The 21,544-nt window shown below is 44.8% G+C and overlaps 2 protein-coding genes across 4 annotated transcripts in view; one reads left to right on the forward strand and one right to left on the reverse strand.

The window, feature by feature from the left end:
• cmss1 (cms1 ribosomal small subunit homolog) overlaps nt 1-21,544 on the reverse strand; it is a 59,039-nt gene that overhangs the window by 22,029 nt on the left and 15,466 nt on the right. The window contains exon 2 of one of the 2 annotated variants that reach the window (XM_036975071.1): nt 13,099-13,229. The exons of the other annotated variant lie outside the window; for it this stretch is intronic. Within the exon in view, the coding sequence (XP_036830966.1) occupies nt 13,099-13,183 (85 nt within the window). The 5' untranslated portion in view covers nt 13,184-13,229. The remainder of the gene's footprint in view (nt 1-13,098; nt 13,230-21,544) is intronic. 2 annotated transcript variants of the gene reach the window in all.
• LOC110520513 (filamin A-interacting protein 1-like) overlaps nt 1-21,544 on the forward strand; it is a 40,114-nt gene that overhangs the window by 10,531 nt on the left and 8,039 nt on the right. Inside the window, exons 2-5 of one of the 2 annotated variants that reach the window (XM_021597892.2) lie at nt 4,612-4,797; nt 5,458-5,634; nt 5,840-6,018; nt 17,830-20,611. In XM_021597892.2, coding sequence (XP_021453567.2) covers nt 4,639-4,797; nt 5,458-5,634; nt 5,840-6,018; nt 17,830-20,611 — 3,297 coding nt within the window. In that variant the 5' untranslated portion in view covers nt 4,612-4,638. Of the gene's footprint in view, nt 1-4,611; nt 4,798-5,457; nt 5,635-5,839; nt 6,019-15,768; nt 15,897-17,829; nt 20,612-21,544 lie in introns of those variants that run through there. The other variant, XM_021597891.2, reaches the window with a different exon arrangement.

A 21,544-nucleotide genomic window follows, 5' to 3' on the forward strand; every position in this document is an offset into this window, starting at 1 on the left:
TGTGTATGTGACGGTTGCTTGTGCAGGCCTCAGCCTGGTTTGTGTATCCTCCTAGATGGTACCTGTTCACTCAGCCCATTCCCTTGGTAACAGAGATGGAGTGTTTGGGAGTCCCAAAGGGCGGCGCACAATTGGCCCGGGCGTTGTCCGGTGTAGGCAGTCATTGTAAATAAATAAAAACTGACCTGCCTAGTTAAATAAAGGTTACACACACACACACAAAAAGTTATTTTGTTGGCAAGTCCCCATTACCAGTAAAACATCATCAAAATCAATTTCTTTCATTTTATTGCTGTGCTGTTTTGTTGTTCATTTGGTCAGTCGTTTCATTCTCAACCAGGATTTTGATGGAACGCCACTTGGGTCTTTGCATGTCATAAAAGATACACGTGAAATAACACTATTTGATGTGTCAAATAAGCCTGCTGAAAAAAAAATCGGGGCCTGAATATGACTGCACGTCACATAGTAATTTAACGCGTTCATACAGGTTTGACGTAGTTATTACACATTGATTACACTATCACTCGTATTTCATATGTCACAACGATTCATCGATACATATGCCTTGATTCTGGTGAAGTTGTCTCGCACACCTACAGTGCTGGTCGTTAAAAAGCTAACTTGCTCATGGATGCAAACAATGCCCCAAAAACATAGCAAAACAATAATCTGTTTCAGTAGCTATCGTTAGCTAGCTAACTATATACAGTTGAAGTTGGAAGTTTACATTAACAAGGTTTAATGACTCCAACCTAAGTGTTTCAACCACTCAACAAATTTCTTGTTAACAAACTATCGTTTTGGCAAGCCGGTTAGGACATCTACTTTGAGCACGACACAAGTCATTTTTCCAACAATTGTTTACAGAGATTATTTCCCATAATTCACTGTATCACAAACCCTTCACTAACCCTTTTATCTGTGGGGTTCGCAAGCTGTGTTGGTCCCATATTTCATAAGCTGAAATAAAAGATCCCAGAAATGTTCCACACACAAAAGGCTTATTTCTCTAACATTTTGTGCACACATTTGTTAACAACCATGTTAGTGTGCCTTTGTCCGTTGCCAATATAATCCATCACTCTGACAGGTGTGGTATATCAAGAAGCTGATTAAACAGCATGATCATTACAGGGGTGCACCCTGTCCTCGGGACAACAAAAGTCCACTCTAAAATGTGCAGTTTTATCACACAACACAATCCCACAGATGTCTCAAGTTTTAAGTGCAGGAATGTCCGCCAGAGCTGTTGCCAGATAATTGAATGTTAATTTCTCTACCATAAGCAGCCTCCAATGTCGTTTAAGAGAATTTGGCAGTACGTCAAACCGGCCTCACAACCACAGACCACGTGTATGGCGTTGTAGGGGCGAGAAGTTTGCTCGCCCCATGGTGTCGGTGGGGTTATGGTATGGGCAGTCAACAGATACGGACAACAAACACAATTGCATTTTATCAACCGTAATTTGAATGAACAAAGATGTCGTGACAAGATCCTGAGGCCCATTGTCGTGCAATTAATCCGGTGCCATCACATCATGTTTTAGCATGATAATGCACGGCTCCATGTCGCAAGGATTTGTACACAATTCCTGGAAGCTGAAAATGTACCAGTTCTTCCATGGCCTGCATACTCACAAGAGCATGTTTGGGATGCTCTGGATTGACATGCACGATAGTGTTCCAGTTCCCACCAACATCCAGCGACTTCACACATCAATTGAAGAGTGGGACAACATTCCACAGGCCACAATCAACAGCCTGATCAACCCTATGCGAAGGAGATGTGTCGCATTGCATGAGGAAAATGGTGGTGACACCAGATACTGACTGGTTCTCTGGTCTATGCCCCTACCTTTTTTTTAAGGTATCTGTGACCAACAAATGTATAGCTGTGTTCTCAGTCATGTGAAATCCATAGTTTGACTGATTTCCACACACACACACACACACACACACACACAAAAAAAAGTTTGGGGTCACTTAGAAATATCATTGTTTTTGAAAGAAAAGCTATTTTTTTTGTCAATTAAAATATCACATTTATCAGAACTATGGTGTAGACATTAGTAATTTACAACATTAACATTCTAGCTGGAAACGGCAGATTTGTTATGGAATATCTACATAGGCGTACAGCGTTCCATTATCAGCAACCATCACTACCGTGTTCCAACGGCACATTGTGTTAGCTAATCCAAGTTTATAATTTTAAAAAGGCTAATTGATCATTAGAAAACCCTTTTGCAATTATGTTAGCGCAGCTGAAAACTATTGTTCTGATTAAAGAAGCAATAAAACTGGCCTTCTTTAGACTAGTTGAGTATCTGGAGCGTCAGCATTTGTGGGTTCGATTAAAGGCTCAAAATGGCCAGAAACAAATAACTTTCTTCTGAAACTTGTCAGTCTATTCTTGTTCTGAGAAATGAAGGATATTCATTGCGAGAAACGACCAAGAAACTGAAAATTTCGTACATCGCTGTGTACTACTCCCTTCCCAGAACAGCGCAAACTGGCTCTAACCAGATGATGTCCTTCCATACATGCATGACATGCTGGAGTGACGCTTCCATTCAAATGTTGTTGATCAGTAGGCTAATGTAAGTCCCAAATGGAAAGCAAACAGACTGTCATCTGTAGCACCATAGTCTCCACTGATCAGCTAAAACAAGCTTAATAAAGTCATGCATGCACACACTCCTATTGAAAATGCATTCACCTGTATTGTGAGTATGCCTATGCCATCTTGATTGACCCAGTTTATCAAGAGATTTTCCATTTAAATAAAACGATTACCATTATGTTGTTAGATTGATTTGACCAAAGTAAAATGTATTATTTGATTTTAAATGTGATGCAGTAATGCATATATGGCTGTCCAACATTTTCTAATTTAATGACATTGAATATCGGCCATTGGCATCCTTGACCCCCTCCACCAAAGATTATTGGCATCGGACCCAACAAAATCCCTATCGGTAGTTCTCTAATAGGTGCTATAGTTAACCCCAGGGCCCCACGTTTCACCCCCTCCAATGAACTGAATTGACCTTCACATTTTTATTTTTTCAGTGGATTTGCTGATCAAAAGATCTATACAGTGTAATAGACAGAGTAAGTTAGAAAAACAATACCATATAATCAATACTTTACCCATAGCGGGAGAGTTAAGTATACCTATAAAAAAATGACATTGATAAAACGTTGTATTACATGTATTTTTTTTTATCAATGGTTTTGACAGTTTTTTTCCATTCTCATGCCGGTCTCCATCCAAAACAGTCAACGCCATGGTTTTCCAATTACCGTCACAGCCCTGTGTGTGCGTGTGTGTGTGTGTGTGTGTGCGCTGTGTACTGGCATTTGCGCCTGCGAGTCCTAGGTTGGAAGTACTTGCTGTTAGAATGGGACCTCATTAAAGGCTTACTTTATCATTCCTTCCATCCCAGTAAACGAGTGGAGCGAGGGAGGCCAGAGGAAATGTAGGCCAGATATCTCCATCTGTCTTAGTAGTCGATAAGGAGAGGATAACAACTTAGACAGACAGCTCTGACACACACACAATTGGATTTGTCACGACTTGTTTTTACTTTTTTACATTGTAATTATTTGTGTACTTGTTTGACATTTTACTGCATTGTTATGAGCTAGTAACATTGGCATTATGCTGCACCTGCTAGAACATCTGCTAAACTGTGTATGCACCAATAAACTTTGATTTGACAAATCACACACAGACGCGCGCACACACACAAAACCCCCTTTAATAATGTCTACTGTCTACTTTGGCTTCCTCTTTCAAACGACCTTATTGGACTGTTTTGATGATAGCAGCCGTAGCCTACATTCCTACTCCCCCATTCTTGTGTTGTTAGGACATCAGACTAATCTTTCACTGCAGTGTAACTCTGGAAACTCTTGTCCTGTTTATAGTGTATTTGTGTACGTGCGTTAGCGTGTGTTACCAGGCCTAACTGTGTGCATGCGTGTGTGTTCTGTGTATGAGCTCACCTACTGGCTCGTGATGTGTGTGACCCTTAAATTCTAAACATAGAATGCTTTGGCTGGGTATTAGGATGATTCTCTCAGATGCTTTAATGTTACTCCTTCTAAATGAGTATGTAGAGACATACTGTTGGGCCTACTTTATTAAAAGGATATTCTGCGGTTGGACCAGCATTGTTTGCCGTTGCTGTAACCTGTTGAGAACACACATCCACACACACAGAGACCGGCAGTTCATATGGTCTGTAATTAAGCCCTTGGTCAAGCAGACAGCCAGCCCCCCCCAGTCAATTATGTGCTAACAGAGAAACTATAGATGGCCTGAGGAACATAAGCAAGCATGCTTGCTTATCATGCATCTTTTAAGCCCTGGGCGGCTGGTTATGACTACGTACCTCACTGTTTACATCAGCTGTAATAAAAAGTCATTAAAGCTGTAACTGATACACACAGGCACTAGTTCATTCAAACAAGGCCTACTTGAGTGCACAGCTTCAAATGAAACCTCTGTCCCCGTCACTGCAATAACCTCCCTTTACTCTCTCCCTCTCACACTTCCTCTCCATGTCCCTAAATCTCTCACTACCCCTCTCTCCCTCCCAGGTGCGTCCCCATAGCAACAGCTCTAACATGGCCGCCCGGAATGGCTATGGTTCACAGAACTCCGTGGCCCACCTAGACTCTCTCAAGGGCACTGTCCTGGGGGACAGCATGGGAGGAGAGAGGGGGAAAGACCTGTCCAGGGATGACCTTGTGTTCCTCCTCAGTATAATGGAGGGAGAGCTACAGGTGAGGACAGACCAGTCCTAGTGTATCTGGACTTAGGTTTATAGAAGTGGAGTTAACCTATTAGCCTGATCCAGTCATGACCGCTGCGCTCTGTAAGCTCACCAGATCTGGATGGTCGTACGAGGCTATAGCTCAGACTTGGCCATGTTCAAAACCACAATTTGGTCAAAATGCGAGTCGTACATTGTTTCCACTAGATACAACAGCCACAAAGTCAAAATTGGCTATGGCGTACAAATTAGCTTTTTGGTCTTAATTTAAGGTTAGGGTTAGGAATAAGGTTAGCAGTGTGGTTAAGGTTAGGTTTAAAATCACATTTTAACAAGAGAAAATTTAGAAATAGGCAAGGTTTATGATTTTGTGGCTGTGGTAACCGTCATACATCACGCATTGACGTCATCACAGTGACATTTGTTCTAAACTTTGAGCCCAGCTGTACGTGAGCTGTAGAGACAGAATGATTCAGACTAACAGAGGAGCCTATTGTGACTGTCTAAAACCATGGGTAAAACACTCCTAGACATGCCTCACAGAGCATGACAAACACAGCCTACACCACAGCTGTATAGGACAGATTTTCTCCGTCTGTTGGGAGTCCAATCTCTTAATCTCTTTCATTCTTCATCCCTCCATTTTTATTATATCTATCCATCTCACCAGGCAAGAGATGAGGTGATCACGGTGCTGAAAGCAGAGAAAATGGATCTGGCTCTGCTGGAGGCCCAGTATGGCTTTGTCACCACAGGAGAGGTGCTTCGAGCCCTGCAGAGAGACTCACTCCAGGACCAGACTTCTGAGGCCCAACAGCAGGATGTCTATGAGAAACCCATGGCTGAGGTAACAGGCTATAAACCCTATTTCTATTAAAGCCATCAGTCAAACTTAGGAGTGTGTATGCTTTGAGCCATGGGTTTGCAGTAGAGATAGCGAATTATAAACCAACCAACATATTTAACCCATTGCCAGTTTCAAACGACACAATGAGAACCACAGTGTTTTAAGTTTAGCCTAGTCTTCATGTCCGTCTCTCGCTCTGAGTTAGCTGGACCGGTTGGTGGAGACGGGGAACCAGAGCTACAGGCGGATGCTGGAGAAGCTGCTGCAGGTGGAGCGTTCCCATAGTGGCGCCCTCTGCAGGCTGGAGGAGCAGGACCAGCAGCACCGCGCCTTCATGCAGCGCAGCGACGACCTCACCTGCCTACTGGAGCAGGACCGTGAGAGGTCAGTGACACTGAACGACCGACCGCTCACTAGCTAGCACATTTTAGCAATATTAAGTCAAAACACCTCGAAACAAGACATGGTATCAAGAGCAAGTTCAAACGAGCCACTTAAGATGCCATGTGGGGAATCCTGTCATTTGTTGCTAGCTATCTGGCCATCCAGAGTCACTACACACAGCCTTCTGACCCTTTGAAGTGCACGCATCGTTTTCCTGACGTTGACGTCAGCTAACCAGTCTAGAATTTCTCTACTTGATCTCTTCGAAGAGCTCATTCTAGGCATAGGACAGACAAGAGGACAGGGGTTGTGTTAATGCAGAATTATGCCTTTTTCACACATAAAAAAATATCTTGCTGCGTTTTGTAAACACAGCTCTAAAATGCTTCTTATTGTAATTTCTGCTCGGCATCTAACTATTTTTGTGCTTGTCGCACTTCTCTGCTCACATAAAAATGTAATGAATGGTTATTCTACCAGCAGACAGCACTCTGACTGAGCTGTACACTTTTCTCTGGTAAAATGCAAGATTAACTTCAAGCTAAACATTAGGAAGAATGTAACCTGCTACATTTCCTATGATAAACATTCTAAATATGATGACCATGCATAGTTTTCGGAAAAAATAAGTTGCTGTTTCGTTCAGCTTGTTCACTTGTGGCTGCTAGCCAAATAGTGTTGCACTTCTATGATCATCTGATGAAAATGAAGCTTAGTCTTCCTGATGTGTTGCACTAATGTATTTTGTGTGAAAGTAGTTGCATGCCCCTGATCACTCTATTGAATAAAAAAACGTTCAACATAAATATAGGTGAAACTGTCTAAATGCAGATTTGCGCTTTGAAAAGGCAGATAACTATAACTTGACCCCTGAGGTATAAAGGGCTTATCTCTCTCTCCCTCATACCCAGGTGTACTGAGAACATTCTAAAAGAGAGTGAGATCACACACTCTTCTTTATTTATTTTTGAAATTTACCCCCTTTTCTCCCCAATTTCGTGGTACCCAATTGTTTTTAGTAGTATCTTGTCTCATCGCTACAACTCCCGTACAGGCTCGAGAGAGATAAAGGTCGAAAGCCATGCATCCTCCGATACACAACCCAAGCCGCACTGCTTCTTAACAATGTGTCGGAGGAAACACCATGCAACTGGCAACCTGGTTAGCATGCACTGCGCCCGGACCACCACAGGAGACGCTAGTGCGCGATGAGACAAGGATATCCCTCCCTAACCCGGACGACGCTAGGCCAATGGGCGCGCCCGTCTGCGACAGAGCCTGGGTTCGAACCCAGAGTCTCTGGTGGCGCAGCTAGCACTTCGATGCGGTGCCCCCACCCGGGAGGCCCCACACACGCACTTCTAAGCCTCACAATGCTTAAATGTAATCTGTCATGTTTATCTTTGATATTAGACACTCCTTCAATCAGACCATCTTTACTGCAATACTTTTCCTCTCGGCTTCTCTCCCTTTCCAAAAATAAACAGGCTACTCCCTGGAGCTTGACAGAGAGAAGGTTGGACATTAGGTCTGTGGCACTCTCAAACATTACAGCAAGAGACAAATGTCTACACCTTGACAAGAGACTACACATGGTTGTTAGTGCTGGAGGGGGAAAAGTAAATACTGGAAGTAGGAGATGACACTGAGCAGGGAACGTATCTCAAATTTAATCTACCCTTCATCTCTCTTGCTCTCTTTAATCATCACCCAATCCCATCTTCTGCGTAATTAACACACTGATCTTAAGTCTCTCTCTCCCTCTCATAATATTCAGTGCCTCAGTGAGGAATGTCTCCCACTCATCTCCTCTTAAATCTCTCTTCCTCATTCATTCAATTCATCCACTCGGGGGTTCAAAGACATCCACTTAATATCGGTCCCCCCTTCCCTCCCTCTTTCCCCATCCTCTGGAAAATGAAAGAGATGAAGGATGATGTAATCTCAGCGCGTTATAGCATGATCTAGTGTTGGGCGGGATCCAGATGTTCATACCGTTTCTGTACCATACGGTGGTATCCTGACCCCCCCACCACCGGTAGTTTCTGTACCATACAGTGGTATCCTGACCCCCCCCCCCCCACCACCGGTAGTTTCTGTACCATACGGTGGTATCCTGACCCCCCCCCCCCCGGTAGTTTCTGTACCATACGGTGGTATCCTGACACCCCCCCCGGTAGTTTCTGTACCATACGGTGGTATCCTGACCCCCCCCACCACCAGTAGTTTCTGTACCATACGGTGGTATCCTGACCCCCCCCACCACCGGTAGTTTCTGTACCATACGGTGGTATCCTGACCCCCCCCACCACCGGTAGTTTCTGTACCATACGGTGGTATCCTGACACCCCCCCCCCCCGGTAGTTTCTGTACCATACGGTGGTATCCTGACCCCCCCCCCCACCACCCGGTAGTTTCTGTACCATACGGTGGTATCCTGACCCCCCCCACCACTGGTAGTTTCTGTACCATACGGTGGTATCCTGACCCCCCCACCACCGGTAGTTTCTGTACCATACGGTGGTATCCTGACCCCCCCACCACCGGTAGTTTCTGTACCATACAGTGGTATCCTGACCCCCCCCCCCCCCCACCACCGGTAGTTTCTGTACCATACGGTGGTATCCTGACCCCCCCCCCCCCCCGGTAGTTTCTGTACCATACGGTGGTATCCTGACACCCCCCCCCGGTAGTTTCTGTACCATACGGTGGTATCCTGACCCCCCCCACCACCAGTAGTTTCTGTACCATACGGTGGTATCCTGACCCCCCCCACCACCGGTAGTTTCTGTACCATACGGTGGTATCCTGACCCCCCCCACCACCGGTAGTTTCTGTACCATACGGTGGTATCCTGACACCCCCCCCCCGGTAGTTTCTGTACCATACGGTGGTATCCTGACCCCCCCCCCCACCACCCGGTAGTTTCTGTACCATACGGTGGTATCCTGACCCCCCCCACCACCGGTAGTTTCTGTACCATACGGTGGTATCCTGACCCCCCCACCACCGGTAGTTTCTGTACCATACGGTGGTATCCTAACATCAACATAAAGTAAAAAAATAAACCTTTAGCTGTTAGCTAGGATAGTATTTTGATGCTTAAAATAAAAGCAAAGAGGTTTTGTGGTTGGAAATGCAGTATGTATTTAGTTTGAGAATTAAGACATGAGCTAGCTGGTTTCATCTGGACAAACAGAACAATTGCTTAGCAACCGGATACCAGCATGTTCTGTGGAGAGAAAAAAAAAAGTGATATAGTTCCAAATATTTGGAAAATCGTTGTGATTGGAGGATAGCTGTGAGGGTCATTGAATCAGGATCAACTGTTAGTTAAAGAGACTGGTCCTCAGGCTAGAATGTCTCTTTTGTAACCAAGAAGCTTGATCTTAACCTTAACATCTAGCCCCTTAGCTAAAAAAATTGCTAACCAAATGCTGGAGCATTAAACTGGATAGAATATATTTGGCACATCTTAGATTTCTTATAGTTATACTTAAAATTGACAGCATTTTAGGGACATGAAATCTTATCAAAATATGTTCATATACACCCCCAGAAAGAATAGGACTAATTTCTTACATTTGAGAAGCAAGCACTTTCATGAACTGTTTGGAAATGGTGTAGAGTAAGGCAAGTGAAAATTCTATATCAATATAGAGTGGGAAAAGGGCCATGGGTTTGGACAATTGATATGCCCTGCAGTAAATGAATTGTGTCAATCTTGTCCAGCACCAGACTCTACACAGACCGTTACACCATAGCCAATCAGAGCTACAGTAGGGCTATATGCAAATAAGCCATTTGGCACACGGGCCTGTCGTCATTCACTCTGAACTGGACTGTGTTTACAGACAGTAGGACCTGTCATCATTCACTCTGAACTGGACTGTGTGTTAGACAGTAGGACCTGCCATCATTCACTCTGAACTGGGCTGTGTGTTAGACAGTAGGGTCTGTCATCATTCCCTCTGAACTGGACTGTGTTACAGACAGTAGGGTCTGTCACACACAGATGTTCCGCGCACACACACACGTGCATTCTACAGGACTCGGTCACACCCCAAACGTCCCCAACTCTTTCATGATCTCAAACGCCCGTAACCAAATTGATGATAGTTATTGATCAGATGATCTTCTCATCAAAGCATGGCATCATCACCTAACAACCGATGGGCACTCCAAGTCCCCAAGGCAGAGGGAAAGATGAGTGAGTGAGAAAGGATTTCCCCCTCTTAAATCCGTGCTGGGTTAGACACCAAACAAAATGTTTTGCTTGCTCGTCCCGAGAGACTGGACACTGTAAACTTGGCCGAGTCGTCATGAAAACAGCCAGCTGTTCTGTTCGTCCAACATGCTTATATATCCATCAGCCCAGCCAGTAATGTGTACGGGATGTGGGGATCTCTCACTGTAAACTCACTCTGTCGGTCTAAACTGCTTGGTTCATTCAGATTACTACTAGTATGGTCTAAGATATTGGTTAATGACTTGATACAGGCAAAAACACGTGCATCCATAGTCTGAACTGCTGGGCTCATTCAGTTGCCTTGCGTAGAGGACTCTGAGGACAGGCTCTGGAATGTACCAAGCTCAAAATACACAGTCCCAAACCACGCAATAGTTTAGTCACAAAAACAGAGCAGTTCTAAATCACAACTGAACACCCTGTGGAGAAGTTTGGCATGAAATGACTCGATGGAGAGTTGGATCTAATTAGGAAGAGAGCAGATTAGAGGCATTTAGGACTACAGGGAGCCCTTGACAGGCGCAACACTGATGGAGTAAAAGCCCAGATACACACCCACTGCTGACTAAGGACTACTACCACTGGCAGGGACAAAAGACACGTACATATAGATAATTACAAACAGATAATGCATTGTACAAACATCTATCGGTTTCATAAAAGTCACAAGTGTTGTTTAAAAACCATTCTGTCCAATCGCCTGAGTTCTAGTATGATGTTGAGTGGAAAACACAGCTACGGCAGTGTACGATAACTAGTGAACAGCAGTTCACTGTGCATATCTGTTCAGCCTTCTAAATGACCCTGGAAAGGGATCAAGTGCTGGCCAACTGGTGAACTCATCAACCGTGGTTCAAAACAATTCTCTAAATGTCTAGAAATTAGACCTCTCAAACAGTGGAAAGAAGGCGAGAGATCTACAAAGTATTCGAAAACAAATCCAATTTTGATAAACTCCCATATCTACTGGGTGAAATACCATAGTGTGCCAACACAGCAGCAAGATTTGTGACCTGTTACCACAAGAAAAGGACAACCAGTGAAGAACAAACACCATTGTAAATATATGTTTACTTATTTTCCCTTTTGTACTTGAACTATTTGCACATCGTTACAACACTGTATATAGACATAATATGACATTTGAAATGTCTTGATTCTTTTGGAACTTCTGAGTGTAATGTTTGCTGTTCATTTGTATTGTTTATTTCACTTGTGTTGATTATTTACTTCACTAGCTTTGGCAATGTTAACATATGTTTCCCATGCCAATAAAGCCCTTGAATTTAGAGAGATCAAGAGAGAGACAAAGAAGAGGGAGAGAGAAGGACAGAAAGAGAGACCAAGAGAAAGAAGAGAGAGAGAGAGACCGAAAGAGAGACCAAGAGAAAGGAGAGAGAGAGAGAGACAGAAAGAGAGATCAAGAGAAAGAAGAGAGAGAGAGACAGAAAGAGAGATCAAGAGAAAGAAGAGAGAGAGAGAGAGACAGAAAGAGAGACCAAGAGAAAGAAGAGAGAGACAGAAAGAGAGATCAAGAGAAAGAAGAGAGAGACAGAAAGAGATCAAGAGAAAGAAGAGAGAGAGACAGAAAGAGAGATCAAGAGAAAGAAGAGAGAGAGAGAGAGACAGAAAGAGAGAAACAACATGACAAAATGTCAAAAATATAAAAACAATGAGAGTCATTTATCCAAATTTGAAACCCTTATTCAAGGTTTCAAAGACCTCTCTGATGAGAGTAGGCTGCCTGTCCTGTTGGGGGAGGACGCAGAGAGCTGTGGGTTGGCAGCACACTACATTGCTGCCTGCCATAAGTTGAGGGACAGTGTCTGACAGACCAATCAACCTGCACATGTCCTCTACTGTATGCTTATTGTTCAATGTGTGGTTATTTTGACCCTTGGTTATTGTTACTGTTGTCCCGTTGACAATTTTGATTCTCATTATTTTCATATTGTAAATATCCAAAGTAAACTTTGGCAATATGTTCATTGTTACGTCATGCCAATAAAGTAAATTGAATTGAGAGAGAGAGCTCTTCTCATAACAGGCCTATTACGAGGAAGCCATGTTTGAGGGCTTTCCTGGAAATGCCTTTGAGGGCTCCAATCATCCGTGTAATTGTGGACAGGCAATGACGCAGCCAGACCCTCCTTGAAGGGAAACAGGACCCCATTAAACCCTGTGCTTAGAGTTAGTGGTCCTCTGAATACTTTCAAAAATACTTCCTTCCTTCCCTCTTCCTCCCTTCCTAGGATTTATATGTGTCTCGATCGGCAAGGCTTCAATTACATAGCTTTCTCCTATCCAGTGATGTCAGGGCGTATAGGCTACTTATCGGATACTTCAAGGAAGGAACAACGTCTTCCTGAAGTATTTACAGGACTGTGCATTGAATGAGGAGCACCTAATTCCTTCCGTTTCCAAATAATTGATTATGCAGTACTCTTTAGGTAGGAACAGGAGTGTTTCCCTGACCGTGGGGCCTGAACAGGTAAAACGCCTAGGCTAATGGTCCAGGCAAAGTTTTACAGCAACGGGTTATAGAAATAAAATGTAAAAAGCTCTGTCTCTAGCTAACACACTTAGGAAGCAACAGTAGTAACACAACATCCAGTAGTTCCTACCGTCAGACTAAACTACAACCTGAAAGAATCATGGCTATTACAGCGTTGTAGCATACTGGAATTGGAGCCACATGCGGCTAATCAGATTGGTCCAAGTTTAATGGATGTCACATGAGCAACTTCCGTGTGTGTGTGTGTGTGGGGGGGGGGGGTCAATGGCCAGAGTTTTAGTCCTATGTTGACTAATTCGCAAACATACACACTCACCAACAGTCCCTTCTATAAATAGTGACATTTCCAGAGAACTGGGGGCCTTCAGGCGGTTTTGGAAATGCTTGTGTGATGACGGCATGACACAGGGGACATATTTCACCCTTAATTGGGACTGGAGACCCCCCCCCCCCCCCCTGCAAAAACAAAAGGGAAAAACATCAATTTCCTCTTCAGAGTAGATTGAGCAGTGTTTAGCCACAAAGCTGTCTTCCTCTAGAGCAACAGTTCCCATGAGGAACAGAGAGCGCTCCTAATGCATCTTTCTGTGAGCGAATAAGGGGGAGATATACTGACACGCACACAATAAGTGTGTGTTTGAGTGCGTGTCTCAGTATACAAGAGTGTACAAAATACCTGCTCTATCCATGACAAGGGTCGACCAGGTGAATCCAGGTGAAAGCTATGATCCTTTATTGTTAAATCCACTTCGAATCAGTGAACATGGGGAAGACAATTGAAAAAATGATTTTTAAGCCTTGAGAAATGAATTGTTCGTGTGTGCCATTCAGAGGGTGAATGGGCAAGACAAAAAAAAAGACTTAAGTGTGTTTGAAAAGGGGTATGGTAATAGGTGCCAGAAGCACCAGTTGGATTGTGTCAAGAACTGCAACGCTGCTGGGTATTACATGCTCAACAGTTTCCCATGTGTATCAAGAATGGTCCACCACCCAAAGGACATCCTGCCAACTTGACAACTGTGAAAAGGATTGGAGTCAACATGGGCCAGTATCCCTGTGGAATGCTTTTGACACCTTGTAGTCCATGCACTGACGAAGAAGCTGTTCTGAGGGCAAAAGGGGGGTGGGGTGCAACTCAATATTAGAAAGGTGTTCCTAATGTTTTGTACACTCAGTGTATGTACCAGTCAAAAGTTTGGACACACTTATTTAAGGGTTTTCTTTATTTTTTTTACAACTTCCTACATTATAGAATAATAGTGAAGACGTCAAAACAATGAAATAACACATATGGAATCGTGTAATAACCAAAAAAAAAGAGTTAAATCAAAATATATTTTATATGAGGTTCTTCAAAGTAGCCACCCCTTGCCTTGATGGCAGCTTTGCAAACTTGGCATTCTCTCAACCAGCTTCATAAGGTAGTCACCTGGAATGCATTTCAATTAACAGGTGTGCATTCATAAAAGTTAATTTGCATTTGTTAAAAGTTCATTTGCATTTGAGCCAATCAGTTTTGTTGTGACAAGGTAGGGGTGGTATACAGAAGATAGCCCTATTCGATAAAAGACCAAGTCCGTATTATGGCAAGAACAGCTAAAATAAGCAAAGAGAAACGACAGTCCATCATTACTTTAAGACACGAAGGTCAGTCAATCCAGGAGATTTTTGGTTCCAACTGCTGTGTCTTTGTGAGACGCAGAGTAGGTGAAAGGATGATCTCTGCATGTGTGGTTCCCACCGTGAAGCATGGAGGAGGTGTGATGGTGCTTTACTGGTGACACTGTCTATGATTTATTTAGAATTCAAGGCACACTTAACCAGCATGGCTACCACAGCATTCTGCAGCGATACGCCATCTCACCTGGTTTGCGTTTAGTGGGACTATAATTTGTTTTCAACAGGACAATGACCCAACACACCTCCAGGCTGTGTAAGGGCTATTTGACCAAGAAGAAGAGTGATGGAGTGCTGCATCAGATGACCTGGCCTCCAGAATCACCCGACTTCAACCCAATTGAGATGGTTTGGGATGAGTTTGACTGTAGAGTGAAGGAAAAGCAGACAACAAGTGCTCAGCATATGTGGGAACTTCTTCTAGACTGTTGGAAAAGCATTCCAGGTGAAGCTGGTTGAGAGAATTCCAAGAGCGTGCAAAGCTGTCATCAAGGGAAAGGGTGGCTACTTGAAGAATCTCAAATATATTTTGATTTGGTTAACAGTTCTTTGGTTACTACATAATTCCATGTGTGTTATTTCTTTGTTTTAATGTCTTCGCTATTATTCTACAATGTCAAAAATGGTAAAAATAAAGAAGAACCCTTGAATGAGTAGGTGTCCAAACTTTTGACTGGTACTGTGTGTGGTGTGCGCAGTGTATTTTTTTTGTACACGTGCGTGTTGTTCCTCGGCCAGGGTCCCTGAGGAGAAAGCATCTGTACACTTATAGAACACCTTTTTTGGATTAGCGCTGCCATAGGCCTCACAATGCATCTGTCCCATATATTAGAAAGAGAGGGTGATGGAGGGAAAGAGACCATACCCACACACACACACACACACGTGATTGCAGACCTATGATGATGTCCTTCCTCAGTCAGGTTATCAGGCTCTGCGGCTAGCACAAACGTGTAGCTCCACACACACAGCACTGTCCTTACTGTACTCTACACTAATGTGACCGTTGCCAAGTAACTTGTTAGAACTGAGATGGAGTGTGAGCTCCCTCTTCTATCATTCATTCTCTCTCGGAGTACACGCTCTTCCTCGGTCCTTCCCTTCAGCCTCTGGCATGGCTGCAACATGACCTCATCTGGAATGGGCTGATATCCAACACACAAATATATATGTTTGAATACAGCGATAAAAAAAGTAACAAACATGACAAACACACATCTTTCAAAATGCACACACACACACAGTCAGAGCCCCTTATAAGGTCTTGTTGATGATGTAATGTGCTGTAGGGCTGTGCTGTCTGGCTGGGAGTGTGTTGAGAACACGTCTCATAATGTTAGTTTTCTGCCTGGAATGCCCACATTGCGAGGAACGCCGGGAAGGAGAGGTGGGTGAGCTGAGGGAATAGGAATTGATCCGAGAGACTTTACAGATAAGGTAGGAAGAAACCCAGATGAACTAAGGAAAATGCTACAGAATAGTCCCTTTAGTGTGTGAAATGGTTTAGCCTACTTTTAGGTTCCGCAAATTCCTCCTAAAATTGCAAGTAATGATTTAGCTATCCAGTGATAGATTTAGTTCTGCTCTTATTTTTTTTATTTTACCTTTATTTAACTAGGCAAGTCAGTTAAGAACAAATTCTTATTTTCAATGACGGCCTAGGAACAGTGGGTTAACTGCCTGTTCAGGGGCAGAACGACAGATTAGTACCTTGTCAGCTCGGGGGTTTGAACTTGCAACTTTTCCGGTTACTAGTCCAACTCTCTAACCACTAGGCTACCTAGCTTACACATAGCCTAGATTTATGACACAAAATAATGGCAACATGCTAAATTAGGCTCAAAGTATTTGTCAAACACTCAAATTAAATTGCACCCATACATTTGACTTATCAGACAAGTCTAGGAAAAAAGACAACCAGTCTAGAGAAAAGGTAGCCTCTAACAGTAATACAGCAGCTAAATCATGATCAAATATTCCTCTTCATTGATATTACTAGAAATGATAGGCTACATTAGCCTACATATTCACACACAGACACACAAAATGTTGAGTATGGTTACTATCACTGATCACATTTACCGGTAGAGCGATGAGCTAATCCCAAACTCAGTTCACATTTCCCACAGCACTCCCGGCATGGATTTTACAGCATTCCCAACCATGTTGGTGATAAATCATTTGGGAATTTTCAGTGAGAAGATGTGCCAAGTCGAAACGTATTAAGTTAAATAGCACTAATAGAGAACAGCATTCAGTTTTTTCATGAAGGAATCCTGTAAAAGTTCAAAATGAAGGGTAAACTTTGTGACCAGTTTGTCTAGCTACTGTAGAATTAGGCTGTGTTTTGGGCCTGTGTGTGTGTAAGAAAATCCCCATTGAGTACTGACAGTTATCAAGCTCATTAGCATTTCTGTACTGTCGTTAAACTTATGACATGCCAAGAAAATGCTCATAAAAACAACCCCAAATATTTAGAGAAAATAAAACTACTAAATTGCATTGCAAATTAATCAAACATAATACATCAATGCAAGAGCTCACAGAAAACGTCAGAACTCCTCAATGATGTAACTCCGCACGCTAGCCCTATAGAAACCCTATAGGCATCTGTAACCACAACACAGAAAATTAATATGAAATTAATGTTTAAAAAAATGTCAACTTGCATCAGCTTTGTGCATGCTAATGTCAGTGTGTGTGTCTGTGCATGTATGTGTAAAGTGCGTGTATTTATGTGTAACATGTTTATGCCGATGTGTATGGTGAAACCTGGAGGACTTTGTAAATGTAGCCAGTCTGTAATTGCCTTTGGAACAAGGGAGAATTCCTATCAGAGTAGGTACACGGGCAGGACAAGATGCAGTAGAGAGGGTACTAAGGGGTAGAGGAACCCCTTAATTATCCAACTGCTCCCTGACCAAGCACCATCTGTGATGCCAGTCAAAACGTCCTTGTAAACACGGCGGGACAGGGCCGTGGAGGCCGGAGGAAAATTAGATGGATAACACGCAGTTGTCCATCTAGGAACAGAGTTTGATCCTAGAGAGAGCACGGAAGGCCAGGGAACAGGGAGAAAATTATGTCTCCGTCAAGGACATGGTACATTTCCTGTCTGAACGTTAGCTCACCAGCTCAGTAGTGTACTGTAGTAGACAGAGGGAAAAGAGTGTGGGCGGACTTCCACATTGGAAAACATTGCATTCAGAGACAAATGCAGGCAGCCATTGCATGTCTTAATTGAATGTAAAGGCTCGTAAACCTTGAACAGAAGTCTAGTTGTAGACTTTTAAATATGTTAGCCTACATCACTAAGTTAAACCACACCTTTCAATATAAACAACATTTTGTTTGTCTCCCTCTTCTACAGGCTGAAGCTGCTGCTCATCCAGGAGAAAGCCTATAGGGAAAGAAAGGAGGAAAAGAGCGAGAAAGAGGTCTCTGCTTTAAAGGAAGAGCTGACTAAACTCAAGTCTTTTGCATTGTTGGTCATTGACGAGCAGCAACGCCTTACAGATCAGCTTTCACAGCAGAGCAAACGTGTCCAGGAACTGACGGACATTGACGGCCACGCCCAACAGGAGCTAAACTCCATCCATTCCAGGGCAAAGGAGCAGGAGCTTAAAGTAATTCGCTTGGAAGCAGAGTTACGCGAACAAGCTTCCCACTTCCACCTCAACCAGGAAGCCATGATGGCCAAACTGGCCAATGAGGATGCCCAGAACCGACAGCTGCGTCAGCGGTTGGCCGCCCTCAGCCGACAGCTGGATGAGTTGGAGGGGACAAGGAGCGCCCTCAAGAGGGCAGAGGAGGAGCTGCAGGAGCTGAGGGATAGGCTAAGCCATAGGGGAGAAGGGTGCACAACAACCTCTGGCTTGCTCTCAGAAGTGGAACAGCTGAGGAGGAGAGTGGTGGAGATGGAAGGAAACGACGAGGAGCTGATCCGCATGGGAGACCAATGCCGGGACCTAGACCGCAAACTAGGGAGGGAGTCCAGTCAGAGCCGAAGCCTGAAGGCCGAGGTGGACAAGCTGAATGATCGGATCAGTGACCTGGACAGACTGGAGGCGGCTCTGGGAAAAAGCAGGCAGGAGTGCAGTGCACTGAAGGGAAGCCTGGAGAAGGAGAGGGCCAGCACCAAGCAGCTGTCTGGAGAGCTGAATACCCTCAAGGTGCGGGTGAGGGAACTGGAAGTCATCGAGGGCCAGCTGGAAAGATCAGAGGGGGCATTAAGACTGGACTTTGCCAAGTTGAGAACACTCACAGTGGTGTTGGTTGAAGAGAGGAAGAACATGGCCGAGAGAGTCAAGCAAACAGAAGAGAAACTCCTGGAGAAGAAGGATGGGAAATTGCAGGCTGAGCGTGACAGCGTGTCGACAGCCACAGAGAAACTCATTGAGGAGAGCCGCAAGGCACTGAGGTCTAAAGCAGAGCTAGAGGAGAGGATTCAGAGAGTGGCAAAAGACCGGGACGAGCTGCGGTTGAGGCTGAGGGCAGAGGAGGACAGGAGCGGGGGTCTGCAGAGCAAAGTTCGCACCATGAAAAAGATAATTCAGGTCCTGGAGGTCAAAGGGGGGGAGTTCTGTCGAGAAGTCAAGATCCCCGTACTGGACAACACTAACCACTGCTACCAACAAGAAGAGAATAAAGTCAAAGAACTCACCCAGGAGGTAGACAGACTGAGCAGGAGACTCATGCAGAAGGGAGTGGTGGAGGGTGAGCTGATGAAGGCTGAGGAGGACTTTGATTCCCTGGAGATGAGGTGGTTCAAGGAGCAGGAGAGAGCCAGGGCCCTGGCAGTGGAGCTGGAGGAGTCCAGGAAGGAGGTCTCTAAGTACCAGCTGGCAGAGAAGAAGGAGAAAAACCAGGAGCACCTCCTCCTCAGTCGACTTCAGGAGGAGCAGGTCAGGTCTGTCCTCCTCAAAAGGGAGGTGGAGGCTCTCAAGGAGAAGGTCCAGTGGCTGATGGGGACGGAGGATTCCATCTGTCGAGTGCAAATGGACAGCTCTACCCTGCAGAAGAGGCTGACCCAGCAGGAGGTCAGGAACAGGGAGCTGGCCAGAGAGATGGAGGGACTGACCCATGAGCTGGACAGGTACCGGCGAGTCAGCAAGAGCCTCCGGCCCGGCATGACTGGTCGACGCTTCTTAGACCTCCACCTGTCCACCAAGGAGGTGCAGACGGAGCCTGCAGACACCCTGCCACCTGACTACAAGAGCCTGACTCCGCTGGCGCTCAGCTGTAAACTGTATGAGGAGATCGATGGAGAGGACCCAAATCAAAACGAGGATCTTGACCTTAAGTGCAACTCGCCTCCGCTAACAAGCATTGAAAGCTTGAACCACCAAAACAGTAATGTGAGGCCATTCAGCAAACTTTCACCTAACGACAAGGACAACCCCTATACCATTAACGGCAAATTGTTACAGGGTAACTTTGTCCAGAAAGGAGATGTGACGCTTGCACACACCCCGGGGCAGTCCTTACACATCAAGGTAACGCCGGACCATGGGCACAACACGGCCACACTGGAGATCAGCAGCCCCACCGCCGACAATACCACATCCTATACCAGCACCGCAGTTATCCCCACCAGCGGAGCCCCACCAAAACAGAGATTCACCATCATCCCAAACACTGCCATCTCCCCAGTGGCCAGAACAAAGAGCTCCCTGCCCCCAGAGGGATTTGGCAGCCCTGAAAGAGCCCTCTCCCCTCTCACCATGACCCCCATCACTGTAAACTCCCCAGACTCCTCCAGGTCAGCGTCACCTGACTACACCGGCTCTCCCATCCAGATGGTAACAGTCAGTACTGGATCGCTTGAATCCAGTGAGGTCATAGGTCAAGCCATGTTTCGTGTGAGCCCGGAGAGGCGGAACGGTTGGCAGCTCCAGAGGTCTAACAGCACTGGTCCCAGCGTCATCACCACAGAGGACAACAAGATCCACATCCATCTTGGGAGCCCCTATATCCAGTCGATTAACGGTATAACTCAGAGCCAGTCTGGGGGACCGTACCACACCCCCGGACAGGAACCAAGGACGCCAGTACTGACCAATGGCTGCCACATCAAAGGCGGCAGCAAGATCACCAGTAGCATCACCATAACCCCTGCCAACACCCCTGTCGCACGACCCTCATACATTACAGTAAGTTGCCCTTATGATTGAAACGCCCACCTCCATCCAGCCTCTAGTGACCTAGCTTCCCTTACCCAACCCTGAGTCCCTTTCACCAGAAAAGCAACAGAGAATCAGCCCTAACCAGCCTGTCTGAACAGCCACATCATCATCATAATAAGTGTATTGTTACATAACTGTGTGCATGAGAATGCACTTATCTAATCCTGTCTGGACTCACACCTGCACTGAATGTGAAATGGTCAGCTAAATCTATTCAAGACTACTACTTACAAATATAGCCTCCCACATTTCTGATATGTGCATTTAATAATTCCCTATACCTTGTTACATTTAACCATTAAAAACGTTTGTTGTTTCCCCTGTTGTCCATTTACTAAAGGCCATTTCCTAATTAATATTTGACTATAAGTCTACAATAGGATGTATTTTATATTTATATTACTTAGGCTAAACACGTTTGTTAATTAGGCTTTATATTTTTCTGATGAGTCTCATTCACTGTGAAATACTTGTGCACCAATATCCCACTATTAATCAGGATACTTAAGTCTCCCGTTTTTGAGTTGACACATATAAAAAACATCACATCCTGGGGCATCCCGAGTAGCGCAGCGGTTAAAGCACTGCATTGAAGTGCTAGAGGCGTCACTACAGACCCGGATTCAATCCTGGGCTGTATCACAACCGGCCGTGATCGGGAGTCCCGTAGGGTTCACCTCCCAAGCCCTTTGGGGAGTTGCAACGATGAGACAAGATTGAAATTGTGGAGAAAAAGGGTTATGAAAAACCCGCGGGATAAATTTGCGTGTTTCACGCACCAGCTAAGCTTCTGGGAGAGCACAATGGTTCCCTTTTGATGAGTTATTAAACCCGGATAAGATGCCTGGGATATGCGGATCTTGGACGGGATATTGTGGCATGTAAACATCTTATCCCATT

The sequence above is a fragment of the Oncorhynchus mykiss genome, chromosome 3 (genome assembly GCF_013265735.2).
Source record: "Oncorhynchus mykiss isolate Arlee chromosome 3, USDA_OmykA_1.1, whole genome shotgun sequence".
NCBI lineage: Eukaryota > Metazoa > Chordata > Actinopteri > Salmoniformes > Salmonidae > Oncorhynchus > Oncorhynchus mykiss.